The sequence below is a fragment of the Meriones unguiculatus genome, chromosome 8 (assembly GCF_030254825.1).
Source record: "Meriones unguiculatus strain TT.TT164.6M chromosome 8, Bangor_MerUng_6.1, whole genome shotgun sequence".
Lineage (NCBI taxonomy): Eukaryota > Metazoa > Chordata > Mammalia > Rodentia > Muridae > Meriones > Meriones unguiculatus.
The window spans coordinates 60403139-60417599 of NC_083356.1; the positions used below are offsets into that span (position 1 = coordinate 60403139).

A 14461-nucleotide genomic window follows, 5' to 3' on the forward strand; every position below is an offset into this window, starting at 1 on the left:
CTGGGGAGGAAGAGCAGAAAAACCATTCGCAAAGCCAGTAATAAACTTTCTTCATGACAACTGAATTGTAGGAATTTAGTGAGGAAGGCTAGTAGGAAAAGCACATAAAATAGTGGAAATATGCTCTATTAGAGAAAGAGTAAAAAGCCAAGGTTAGAGATTTTGGTTTAAATGTCACTTGTAAATTAGTAGCTGAAGCTTTACAAATGGATAAGCTCCCTGAGGCACTAGGAGCAGAGGGAGAAGAGAAGAAAGGCCGGAAGTGTTTTGGGAAACATGCACAGTCAAATTAAAAGGAGCCAAGGCTCTGAGAGAAGCACAAAAGTACAGTAATGCTAAGCTCTGATGAAAATTAATATTAAAAGGGAAGATATCATTCACAATGTCAACATCAATAAAAATGCTTGAGACACAACAGAAAGTCTTGCTTCAGCATAATTATCGGTTCTATCATTGGCATGGTAAAGCTGGGAAAACCCAGGTGGGTATCAGTGAGAATATCCCTAGTAACTTTATTCCACTGAGTTGGGTTTTGATTTCTTAGAAACATTTATCAGATGCATATTATGTACCAGTGGTAGAGGTCCAAATGGAATAATAAAGATTCAATAAATCTCTGTCCTCTAGAGTCAAAATATTCATTTGAATACTGCTTTCACACTTAGTTTGTCACTATATATCTCTTTGGATTTATTGATTTTATTATTCATGTGCATCAGGGTTTTGCATGCATACATGTCTGTGTACCATAGGGTGCCTGATGCTCACAGAGGTCCAAAGAGGGTATTGGATCTCCTGGGACTGGAGTTTCATACTGTTGTCAGACTCAAAATGGATGCTAGGAACTAAACTCAGGTCATTTGCAAGAGTAGCAAGCACTCTTAACCTCTGAGATGAATCTCCACCCTTCCTCACTTTATCTTAAAGGGTGTCTGTGTAGAGCTTTTCCAAAAGGTTAGTCTGAGTGAGTCCAGTTTATTGGAGGAAGTGACCACAAAAAAACTCCAGCAGGGATGTGTAAAGGCAAGATGGGAAATTAGGCTCTTTAAAAAAATTAAAAAAAAATTTTAAACCAATTGGAGACAAATTTCAGAAGACAGCATGGATGAGAGCTCAGATTCTATAAAGAAATAAAGAAGCTTGGGGTTTATCAGTTAACTTGTGTTTATTACTCATTGAAAACTTTCATTCAGAACATGAAAAAACTAAGACTTTCTTTTTGGCTTACTTGAATGGAACTTGCTCCTGCAGCTGTAAAAATATCCACAGAAAGAAAAACAAATAAACAAACAACCTCTAAAGAAAACAACAACAACAAAGACAAAACAAAAGTGTTTCCACTAAGCAACCACTTTGGCTGTAGCAATGAGTGCTTGAGAGATACAAGCATGGAAATGTTTGCAACCGTGTATCATGGAAAAAAAACTGGATAACTAGAAAAGAATGGGGTCAAAAATCAATGTCAAGAAAGAGAACTAGAAGAAATGGAGGCATCTGTTAAATGGGATCATAATAGATGTAGAACTGCTAACTCTTTTCTCTACCAAATTTGCATGATAATGAGTATTCTGAAACTTTTATGAAATTTAATGTAAGAATTGTTTTATTATTAGGTCAATAGCATAGACCCTTCAAATATGCATTGCCTGTTTGAAGAATTTAATGTCACAAATGAAAATCAAACAATTTTCTATTCCGATTGAACAGAGGAAAAATGAGATTTCTCCATCAATTTTCATTTTTTAATTCATCAGGTAATGATGAGTTTAATATTATATGGCAATATGGGACTTTGTATATATGTTCTATTTAATTAGGATGTACATAGAATCATTCTAGCAGCTGGCTGAATCCACTCACACACTTAGCTATGAATAGTGGATAAATTCACAAGCAAGAGGGTGCAAATGTCACTTAAATTCTAGATACTCAACCTTTTAAATAATCATTGGTCTTTGATGATATTTGTACATTAGATTTGATGTATTAATACCGATGGGAGCTTTACCTTATCACAAAGATCTTTAGATGTACTTGGAAAGATATAAAGAATCATCAAAGACATAATACATAGAGACTTTCCCTTTTCAAGGCACAGACTGGCTAGAATTTAATGTGATTTAAAAGACCATTCTGTCATTACTCAGTCAATGAAGTCGTAGGATTTTCAAAAGAACCAAAACAAAGAACTGCAACGGTACTTTATGTTACTGTGCAATGTCGAAGTGGGAGTGTTGGGAATAAATGTATGTTCATTTACTGGTAAGCAATTCCTTGAGGGTCATAACGTCACAAACCAGAAAGAAAGCTCCCAAGATGTCACGCACTTCTGAAACCTGAGTTTGTTAATTTTATGTGTTAATTCAGAGGATGTTTGTAAGCAGAATTAGTGTTTAAATTAGTGAACTTTGAACAAAGCAAATAACATCCCATAATACAGGTAGATTACATTCAATAAAATGGCAGTCTAAATATCACAGGCAGATTAACTTCTCCAGGCAGAAGGAAACAGCAGCCTTTGGACTTCAACTATACTGCGGACTCTTCTGGATCTCAGTTTACCGCACCACAATAAAAATTTTGAACTTAGAAAGCTCCCTTTCTTTCCTGACCCAAATCCTTATAATAAGTCTTAATGTTCAGACACATCCTATTGGTTTAGTTTTTATGAAAAATGATAACCACTTAGCCAAGAGCTAAACTTAGACAAGTAATGTCTCTAAGCACCAGAGTCAACAGTGTTCCATGTTTAGTCTGTGGAGGGGTCTGTAATACTTTCATGTGCTGCACTGTGGTAGATCCACTTGTCCACTCAGCAGACCAGAAACAGTAGCTAATATCTGCCAATAATCCATTTATGTGTCATCATCTACTCTCGCAAAGGTCCTTATAAGCCAAGTATTATTCCTACATTATAGACAACACTTCTGAGATTGCCACATGAGTTGTAATATCAAACACTTGCTTGGGAGCTGATTATTTAACTTCTCAAAGTGCCGGTCTTCTTCTCTGCTATACTTTATTACAGAGATGTCTTGTTTTCTCTCATGTAAAGCATACCTGGCCCAATACATGCTTTAACTTTGCTGTTGCTGCTATTATCAAACCTTTACAGTACAAAGTTTCACTAAGATAAGAAGCTATTGGTAAGAGAAAATCTATTTACACATTCAGTGCTTTATATTACTCCAAGATTAATTTCTTGTCTAATCAGTTTTCCCATTTTTTTTTCTATACAGAGGGGTATGCTTCTTGGAATACCCTACATAAATACAAATGTCTGGTGTGCAAAGGCTTCCACAGAAGGTGGAATACTATTAATGTATTTCAAGATGGAGACTTGAAAGATATAAAAAGGATTTGACATCTGGCATGGTGACTCAATTAATTACTGTGTTGGATTAATTAGTGTGCCGAATCTCCCGAGCCAACAGCATGAGTCTGTGCAGCGCAACATCACACTGGTTGGCAAACAAGCAATTTAAATGAGTGTTCTTATTCAAATTTGATTCAACGTTGTGTAAGGAAAGGTTAGTAAGCTATATATTTTTGATAAGAAAAATTTGTCTTCATGTTATAAAAAACATATTGTAGTACTGTCCAAATTCAAAAGATTCAATGAAATTGCATAAATATTTGACTAATTACAAACTGTTAAGTAGTCTAAATATCATAACTAACAATTTGCCCAAGGTAAAGCAAACAAGCCAAACCTCCAAAGGTTTGGCTACTGTTACTATTGATCATTTTATTTTTATACATTAAAAATCATTATCATGCTAAAAATGTACTATCAAAATTCTGCTGAAGAGGTAGCATTGGAAGACTTAAACACAGAAATTCTGTAATCAGCAGTAAGAGCTTTTGTCTTCTCATCTATGAAGCCAAAAACTGAAATACAGCACATCCGCAGACATGCAAGGAGGGGTAATTGAACTAATTGATCCTGAAATTATACACTCTTGTCTAAAAATAAATAAGCATTTATTACGTATTGGTAGTCTCTGAGCAATGACCAGCATGGTACAGGTTGTGTTTAGTGACAAAGTCCTATTATGTTCTAGAGGAGACATGTTCTCAAAGGAAAATATTTTAAAAGTACACTGTAGTAAAATATCTAAATTTTATAACAAAAAGGTGTTGACTCCTAATATACATATAATTAGAGATTTAGACACTAAGATAAATAAACAGGTAGTAACTTATTTCTGTAGAGAATTATTGGCCACAGCTGATCTGGTAGCTCAGAAGACTCATATGCCTCACAAAGTATCAAAAATACTGAATGGTTCAAATATAAACTGAATAATTTAAAATATTAAACACGGCATAGAATAGCTTTGGAATGGTAGAAGAGTGTTAAAACCACGATATGATGCCTTACAGGGAAGCAATGAGGAGCTAAACTTTCACAAGTAGGTTTATTTTTTTATGTATCACAATTTAACAGTTGGTAATAATGCCGTGAAACTACCATCCTGTGTGTTTACTCATATATGTGTATATATGTATATATGTTATAATACAAAATTTAATTACATGTTTCTCTTTAAGATATATTATTTTGACATAACAAACGAGAAAACCCTCACTAGTTCATAAATGAACCATAGGTGTCATTTCAATGCAGAAACTATTGACAGGATATCTGAGGAATGACAAGAGGTTGTGGTGGAATTTGGTGGCAGTTTTAAACATGATCAATATCTTCATTCTCAGATGCTCGTTAAGCAGAGCTAGGAATGAGTGGAGACACCTGGTGAGATGGAAGACTGGGGAGTCTACCTCCTGCCTTTTTATCCCTTTTAGCTATAATACCTTCATATATTCTATGGATAACTAATTTCGCTAACCACAGTGGTTATCCATAGAATTAGTTATCCATAGAATAACAATCAGGTGACTTTTCTGACCTCAGAACTCTAATAAAAATGTTCACACAACTTAGAATGATCCTCATTCACCCTTGCCCTTACAGTTACAGTGTTATGAAAGGGTAGCAATGTTCTTTAGTTCTTACTCTTTATGTACCCCTATTAGGTGTGGTATTGAATTTGCGTCATCTGAAAACTAAAGGTGCGTGTACACAGTGTTAAATGTGAACAGTCTCAGTGTGACTGAGCAGACACAGCGTGAGCTGAGGAGTGCACGCTATCAAACTAAGCTGTTTCCTTTGGGATTATACATACACTAATCAGGAACAAACAATTGAAAAATGTTTTGAAATCCATACGATCAACAAAAAACAAACTTCTTCCTCCCTGAAATTTAACCGGGAAGCAAGCAGAGATAAAGGTAAGAGTAGTCCAACATCTGAGAAGGCCCACGTACCAGAGAATTATTATTGAGGTCCATCCTCCCGGCGAAAGGGCCCCAGGTCGTTCCCACCGGAAGCTGCTGCCGACTCTGAATCTTCCTTTCCCCATCTCTCTGAAGCACTTCCAGTTCACCTGCAGATGTGAGCACACGGGCGATTAGAACTCTTGCACACACACACATACTAACAATAGCACCTGTTTTCCATTCGCTCTACACATCCAATGTTTTCAGGATTCATATAAAGAAAATTAAGTATGTTTCCCTGAAAAAAAAATAGCAACCTTGGTATTCTTTAAAGAAAGACGGCCTGCCTTACAACTGTATTCAAATCAGTCCAGGTTCTTTTCTTCACTCTCCACACTCATTATCCACTGAAGCCATTCCAAAAAGAAGGCAACATTTCATTAAAAATCATTGATCTAATTCCAAAATAGAAAGAAGACTTTGGAGAATAAATGATGGGTAAAATTCTTGCATCTACTCAAAACTTTTGAAGAACAATTATCTGGAGAGTGGCAATCTTCTGGAATTACTACTAGTTACAATGGATAAAATCAGTACACATGCAGTAAGCAATGCATATTATTTTTCTCAAATAAAATTGTTTTGGTAATCCCCCCTTTTTCTTGTGTGTGTGTGTGTGTGTGTGTGTATAAGAATAGTCAATTCAATACTAGATCTGCTTAGACAACAGAAATATTTTGAAATCACTAATGGGACACAAAAAATAAAGACATTACAAACATATTATGAATTATGGATTAATTGACTACTTGATTAACTGACACGTAGCTACAAAAATAAATAAATGAATGAATAAAAACTAAATGAGGCCCACAGCTTGACCATGGTTTAAGAAGAACAAGAATTCTCATCCCAGAATTGGTGATCAATCACTATTTTTACTCCCAAAGCACTGTTGTGTCATATGACAATCTAAATTTTTAAAATACTATGTCATTAGTATAGTTTAGTGTTTCATGTCTGCGTTTCCTCTCAGACTGTGCAATAGCAGATTAAGCATTGTGGTACACGCCTTTAATCCCAGCATTCAACGAGGCAGAGGAAGGCAGCTCACTGTGAGTTCAAGGCCAGCCTGGTCTACAAAGCAAGGTCAGGAGAGCCAAGGATACAGAAAGAAAACCTGTCTTGAAAAAAAAAAAAATGAGGGATTATTAAATAAAGAGAGCTACAGACTGAAAGCCATGCAGATTAGAAAACAAGAAAAAAATTCAGCTGGAGCTCAGTGCATCCTGTCATGACTGCCTCAAGTTGCCACGTTTCTATGTATACGTGGGAAACCTGTTAAGGGCTATAGTTTCTGTCTTCACAGTTTTAAAAGTAACCCCATCAAACTGAGCTCAGTGACATTTCATCTCTGTTTCTTTGTTATCTGCATCACCCTCTTTTAATTACGTAACATTATCTTTTGTGCTCTTACTATTGCCCTCCCTAAATCACTGCAAAATTACACAAAACTTTCCTGTACTAAAATATAACACAATGTGTAACATGTTTCCATTATGCAATGCAAATTCATCTGTGTTTCTAAAAGAATGCTCGTAATAATTTCACATTCTAACCATTGTCCCCTCTTCCCATACTCCCTCCCCTTGGCAACTGTTTTAAGAATGAAAGAAATTGTGGCACATTTACACAATGGAATACCTCTCAGATATTAAAAACAGGAAATCATGAAAATTTCAGGCAAATGGATGGAACTAGAAAAGATCATCCTGAATGAGGTAACCCAGAAACAAAAAGACATGCATGGTATATACTCATTTATTAGTGGAATGAATATTAGCCATATATTATAGAAATAACCATACTAGGTTCTACAGACCTAAGGAAGCTAAACAACAAGGAGGACCCTAGGGAGGATGCTTAAATCTCATTTAGAATGGAAAACAAGATATACACCAGAAGTGGTGGAAGAGAGGAAGCAGGACAGGAGCCTACTTTAGAGGGTTCTCTGAAAGACTCCACCCAAGAGGGATCAAAGCAGATGCTGAGACTCACAGCCAAACTTTGGTCAGAGTGCAGGGAGTCTTATGGAAGAAGGGGGTGGGGGAATAGAAGGACATGGAGGGGACAGGAGCCCCACAAGAGACCAAGAAAGCTAAAAATATCTGAGCCCAATGAGACCTGGAGAGACTGATGTACCAACCAAGGATCATGCATGGAAAGGACCTAGACTCCCTGCTAAGATGTAGCCCATAGACAACTCAGATTCCATGTGGGTTCCAGAGTAGTAGAACAGGGGCTGCCTCTTATAAACTTGGTTGTCTGCTCTTTGATCACCTAGCCCTGGCAATGAGGCCCTGCCAGGACACAGAGGAAGAGAATCCAGGCAGTCCTGATGAGACTTGATAAGCTAGGGATAGATGGCAAGGAAAGAGAACTCCCCCTTTCAGTGGACCAGGATGGGAGAGGAGGGAGGAAAGGTGAGACCTGGGAGGAGATGAAGGATGGGACTACAATCGGGATATACAATGGATAAATTGTATATAATAATAATAATAATAATGATAATAAATACAAAAAAGAATGTAAACTCATCACATTAGATAGTTACAGATCTGTCAATGTTTCTTACAAGACCAGAGCAGAGACCAATGATGATCAAAAATGAGGAAAATAAATCCAGACTTCAAAACTCAGTTTTATAAAAAGAATACCTTGGTGGAAATAACACCAGGACTTATATGCTAAACTCTGAAGTGTATTCAGAATGTGGGACTCTAATAATATTTTTGGTACGTGAAATAACTGACCCACTTCTGAGATTTTCTTCTGAAAGAGTTTCAAACTCTGTACAATAATTTTGATTAATACATTGGAATCAGCAGTTTTCCCTGGAAAATTTGTCAAAGACAGAGTAAAGCTAGAAACGTTTTTCAAGGAAGCAGTGTTAGCACCTGAGCCCCGAAGCTACTCTAGGAACCTATTTTAATGTTGGTAAATAGTGCAGAAGATGTCTTTCCATTTATGCATATCTTCTTATTTATACCTTTAAGGATAATTTTTACATTTACAGGGAAAATATCTAACTTCTCTCAGATAAGAATTCTACAAATTTCAACTGTTTACATTTAAATAATACCTTCATCTAAATAGTATTTAATAATATTTATTTGTACATAAAGGATGATGTCCAAAGAAATTTGCAATGTTTATAATTTTTAAAAGGCGTGTCATTTTTAAGTGATACCAGAGGAATCATGAAAATCTTTGAAACCCTCTTTAAGAAGTAATTCATTCTGTCCTTCTGCTTTTGACATATTTCATTTGGAAAGGATTCTGCTTCAGTCAAACAGTGACTCTTATCTACACCTGTGGATTAACAATCAGGACTATCTTTAATGGAATAAGAACCTGAACTTAGGACAGATCATGAAGTAATATCCAAATACCTCCTACATTGTCAGATGTCTCTGACTATGCATCAAAATTTTTAAAAGACCAAAAATCCTTTGTGAGTTCTTAAGCATGACTATTACAAAATACCCAGTAACTGTCCAAGCTCTCAACTCAACATTTTCTGCTTCATTAGACAAGCAGGCAAACACCTTGCTTACTAAGAAGCTATTTTGAAGTTTGGGGCAACTCTTGCCTGTTGCCAAAACTGTTTATGAATGAATCATTTATTTGTATCTGTATTTACAAAAAGCCACAGCAGAGCATAAGGTATTAATATGTATTTAATTTCAAGAAACAACAAATATATGATATTAGTGATTAGAAATTATATTTACCTTACATGTTATTTAGAGTATGATATTTTGATTATTTTAACTATTAATAGGCATTATGTAAAGTATTATTTTCTTAACAGCCTGATGCTTTTTATCCTAATTCTGTCCAATAACCAGCTGAACAGTCCTTAAAAAGTCCTTGTTAAAATAAGAACTTGAATTGTAAAAGAAAAGCTCCAATTCATACCTAATCTGTGGCTCATTTCTTCATGCTTCCATTCATTCATTCATTCATTCATTCATTCATTCATTCATTCACCATACAAATATTGATTTGTCTTCTGCTAAGCACAAGACAAGAAGTCAGGTTCAGACATAAAGCAAACACAAACCTGGGCCTGGAATATAGTGCAGGTTATGGAGTCTGTGTGGATTGGGTGGATAAAATGATAGAACTAAGTTGCTATTTGTATTTTAGGAATTAGAAGAAAATTCCAAGGATGAAATTCAAGTTTTCAATTTGTGAGCATAGGCTTTTGCTCATGTGCCTTCTGAGAAGCTGAGGGATTGAATATTGGTTTGTTAACACTTTGAACTTCAGTTGTTGTAGACAGAAAAAGAAATTGCAATAGCCAATTATTGTCATTCTAAGTATGTAACAAATTTTAGTACTTCACCAATTGTTTGAATCATATCATCCCAATGTCCACCTCTCTGTGTTCAAATCTCTCTTTGACTCCTCTATTCAAATCACTTCATATTTTCACTTATCTTCCTCCTCTTATCTCCCAGATTTGCCTTTCTTATCAGAAAATTTCAGGTTTGCATTAATTCTCACTGAGTGACTAACAAGCTTCCATTGCAGGCTCCGTGCCCTCCAGGATAAGCTTATTAGAATTCCGCTCTCACTGAGTCAGCCTTTTGGGCGAGATCTTGCAGTCTCTCTCTTTTGACCTCTGAAAGAGACTGTCTGTGTCACCTCAGTCCTTCCATGAGGCTGCCCTCAACTTCTGCCAAGTGATGGGTTCTCCTGCTCTGATGAGTTTGTTCTTCCCACAGAGACGACATCTTCCTTGTCATCCCCTTTTCCTCATCTTCTGCTTAGCCCCTGTTCTGGGAATTGCTCCTGCTACCCAGTAAACAGCCACCATGCTTTTGTCTTAACAGACCCTATCAACGGGACATGATCAAGCACAAAGCTATTTTTTTAAACTCATTTTGAATTGCATTTGAAGTCTATTTAATTATTTCTTTGTGCTTTCTTCTTCAAAATTTCTTTTACCTTAACAAAAATATCAACAAGTTGATCCACAGGGTTTTATAATTTTTATCTCCAGATAAGCAATGGTTTTTGGTGTGTAGTACTTAGAAAATAGAAATTTTATAAAATTAAATATGTTCATAAATATGTTCATAAATTTTATAAAATTTAATATGCTCATAATGTGATAGGTGTCGATTGTAGGACATTTAACGTTGATTTTAACATTAGAAAGAATTGTCTTAGTGTGTCTGCTCTTCCTATTACAACTTTCACATGTTTCATTTGGCCAGCATCCTGTGGCACTCATGGATGCTGCGTCATCTGCAAAAGAGCTGCAGGAAAAAGAAAACAAACAAACAACAACAACAAAACATTGATTTTTCTGTCCTGTTCACATTTTTGCAACCATTCTTCAAATGAAGGCTTATTTTTTATCATGTTGGGTAGATACACAGAAAATACCCTAGACACTTAGGATGCCCTAATCAATTTCGGTAAAAGATAATATTGTTAGTGCTGAGGGCTGTTTCCCTTATCTTCTTGATAATGCATACTTTTAAAAGTCTGTGATTACTCAAAGACTTATGATATCTCCACTTAAAAAAAGAAGCTAAGTCAAACTACCACTAACCACCCCACAGCTTTAAAAATATCAATTCAGTTTTAGATTTAAATAAAATAAATTGACTGAGTGGGAAAAAAGTAATTTCAGTCACCAGAAATGACCTCAAATCTTTTTTGATGAAGGAGCTTTCAATATGCCTTTTTCCCCTTAAAATGAAGCCTTTAAATGTCTCTTAAGAAACAAAAGTCTATAAAAATTAGTAGAATACAACAGAAGAGAAAGATGTGGGCTTTTTCACATCACTATCCACAATCAGCTGAATTCAGCTCCAGCAAAATCCTGCATTAAGTTTGTAACATAAACATATATGGTATTTTATTTAACATCTCTTAACTGTGGGCTCAGCTTTCATAAAGGATGGGGGTGCAAGTAAATGAGATGATAGAAGATCCTATTTCGTCTGCTGAAAATAGACTCTGGATTGGTTTAAACTTAGTTTTAAATATATAACCAAATTTCAAAGCAGACCACATGAATTGGCTTGTTATGTTTATCAGGCCTCATAGAGCAGAAGGCTATAGCTTCAGAACCCATATTTATATTTTCTTCATGGTTGGAAAACATTATACATCATGGTATCAAACATGGACAGCCCTGAAGTCATGCTGAGTTCAAAAAGCGCTCAAAGATTCTGAGACATTTTCAAAGTCAGCCAAGGTGGCCAAAGTATGCCAATGCTCTTTGCTATTTGATGGTTTAACCATTTGACAGCTGCCTGCCAGACATGTGAGAAGGCTAGAACATTTCACTGTTGACTATCTGAAAGGCCAAACCATAATCTTGCCACTATACTCCTCAAGCACTAATAACTGCACTTCCCATCTTCCTTCTTAGACAACTCCAATTATTTTATTCTCTATTGATGCATCCCTAAGCATCGTTTGACTCAGTAAATGATAGCTGTTAGGTGAAGGCAACAAATTGCCATATAAGGATGGCTTTTCTAATTTCCTGTCTCGATTTTTGAGTCATACAGTCGCAAGACACACTAAACTACAGTTTTGAACATAAACTTGAAATACGACATTCCCTATTCAAGTACTCCAGTGAAACTCTGATAAATCAGGCTGGCCAAGCAGTGATCTTATCCCTTCTGACTCTTTAATAAATCGAACCTTGTAAGTTCCTACTGTTGGAAGTTGTCACTAAATGAAATTGTGACCTTATCCGGCGCATGAACTTATCCCGCTGACAACTACATTTATTGTGTGGATAAGAAAGGGGAAAAAAAAAAGAAAAAGGGAATAAAGAAAAAAAATGAGATATTTGATAATTCTGATCTTACTCATATGTAACTCTAACAGATGGGATCTTTTTGATGTTCCATTAATGATTTGCCAAAGACGAGTCTACATAGAGAAGAATGCTCACCCTAGGTAAGTGCCCAGGCACCGGAGAGGGTATTAATAGTGCATGAAGAAGTACTAGGCTGCAGAAGTGAATCAGTAGCTATTAGTCTAGCACAAAGAGCTCTGAATTAGCTTGTAATTGCACTAGGAAAGATAACACAATGGTGGCAGTGAAATGAAAACATCCCCTTTTAGAGGCTGCATTTGGTAACTGAAAATTCTGTAAAGACACTGGCATTTTCTAAAACCTACAGCCACTCAAACCACCGCGTTTTTCAAGAAAACAAAAACATTTTCTTGCACTAAAGCTTCCAAAAAGTCATAGGAAGTTATCAACATGCATGTCATTGTTTAGGGAGAGAATTATCTAATTGTGTTATGAAATACTGTCTACCTTACAAACGGGTAATTTTCACCACATTATTGAGTATCCTTGAAGAGTAATTCTAAATCAAGGTTTCTATGGGAAGGCCTACTGAACTCCCTCCCCAGTTGTAATTATCATCTTTCTGAAAAGGGGAAGAGATAACACAGGGGTACAGGAAATAACATTGCTAATAATGATCTAGATCAGTGGTTCTAACCCTTGCTAATGCTGCGACCCTTCAGTACAGTTCTTCATGTTTTGAAGAACTGTAAAATTATTTTCATTGCTATTTCATAACTGTAATTTTGCTACTTTTTAAATTGTAATATAAATATCTGATATGCAGGATTTCTGATATATGACTCCTGGGAAAGGGTCTTTTGACCCCCAAATAGGCCACAGCCCATCGATCAGAACTGCTAATCTGGATTAACAACTGTAGCTGGGTTGTTTTGTTGTTGTTTTGTTTTTAAACACCATAACGTAAAATTACTAGAGAACATTCATGTTCCTGTGTAAAGTAATATGGGGAACAAAAGAAATTGTCCTACTTTGCTCTTTCCTCTGTGGTCTATTCACATGAATAAAGAAATGGGGTAGATAAACTAGCTATGGCGTGTATCTGAGAACTTGTGCCTGGTGTGTGTGCCTCTCTCTGGGAAAACTTTGAAAAAGTGAATGGAATAGGACTTTTCAGTTGCTGTAGGGAGGAAGGGAGGACACAGTCCTTTGCTCAGAAATCTGCCAGTGTGGGTTTCCCTGCTGCCGGGAGCCTGTTCTGACCTTCCAGACAACACTCCTTGTCACAGGCGACCCAATGCCACTTCCTGGTAGAAATCTGGGGAAACAACGGAAGGTTGTGCTTGGGAGCTCTGTGCTTTAAGGAGAAGCACTGTGGAAGGAGGGTGGGCTTGGCTGGCAGACACCTAAAAGAGCAGCGGGGAGCACCAGCCGAGGAGAAGCTGCAGGGAACACAGCAGTTAGGGAATGCCAAGGCTGCTAACAGAAGCCTGGCTTGTCCAGGACAAGCACAAAGGAAACCTTGGAGAAAGTCAGGCGTAGGTCTGTCTGAAGTAAAGTGAGGAAGGACGATTTTTGTAAACAACACTTAAGAGAGAATGTCAAAAGGCCTGATTCATGGTCTAGGATTGTAAACTTCAGCCAACTGTTTTTTGTTTGTTTGTTTGTTTGTTTAGATAGCATGCAGTTTCTCAAACAAATAAACAAACAAATAAAACCCCAAACCTTGTGCTCTCTCCTAGGCTGCTGTCATTAGTTTATTTCACTCATGTTAGTATTTACCACTAGTTTCAGATGGTTTTCAATGGCCAAAATTACCTATTTGTTGCTCTACTGGACACTTTGTTGCTGGTAGCTTATAAAAACTCATGGTGCAGTAGGTCTTCAACCTGATAAAATGGTTTAGATGGAGATAAAAAGGCTTACACTGACATGTTTGGACAGATAAACATCTTTAGGCATCAATTGCAGTAGGGGGAGCTTTGCCTGGAAGTAAAGGTCTAGATGAGTTTCCATTTGGGAGTGGGAGTGTGACCTGGTGGATCTCAACATTACAGAACCAGAGGGTAGCAGAATGACTTGACAGATGAGTAAATGACGTGGGGAACCTCGCTGAAAGCTTTTAGTCTGGTTGAAGCAAATAATAACTTACTGTGAAGTTCTATCAGTCAGCAGCAGAGAAGAAAAGACGCTTTTACTCACAGAGATAGTCCACAAAAGGGTTTTAGATTTTGATTTGGAGAGCATTTTGATTTGGTAACAAATGTCACTAGATTATTAGTTTAAAGGGTTTAAATAATAATTCATAAAATACTAAAA

The 14461-nt window shown here is 36.5% G+C and overlaps 1 protein-coding gene across 2 annotated transcripts in view; it reads right to left on the bottom strand.

The window, feature by feature from the left end:
• Positions 1–14461, bottom strand: part of Zfpm2 (zinc finger protein, FOG family member 2) — a 453160-nt gene that overhangs the window by 213131 nt on the left and 225568 nt on the right. For both annotated transcript variants that reach the window (XM_060389514.1, XM_060389513.1), the window contains one exon: positions 5332–5450. In XM_060389514.1, the coding sequence (XP_060245497.1) occupies positions 5332–5450 (119 nt within the window). The remainder of the gene's footprint in view (positions 1–5331; positions 5451–14461) is intronic.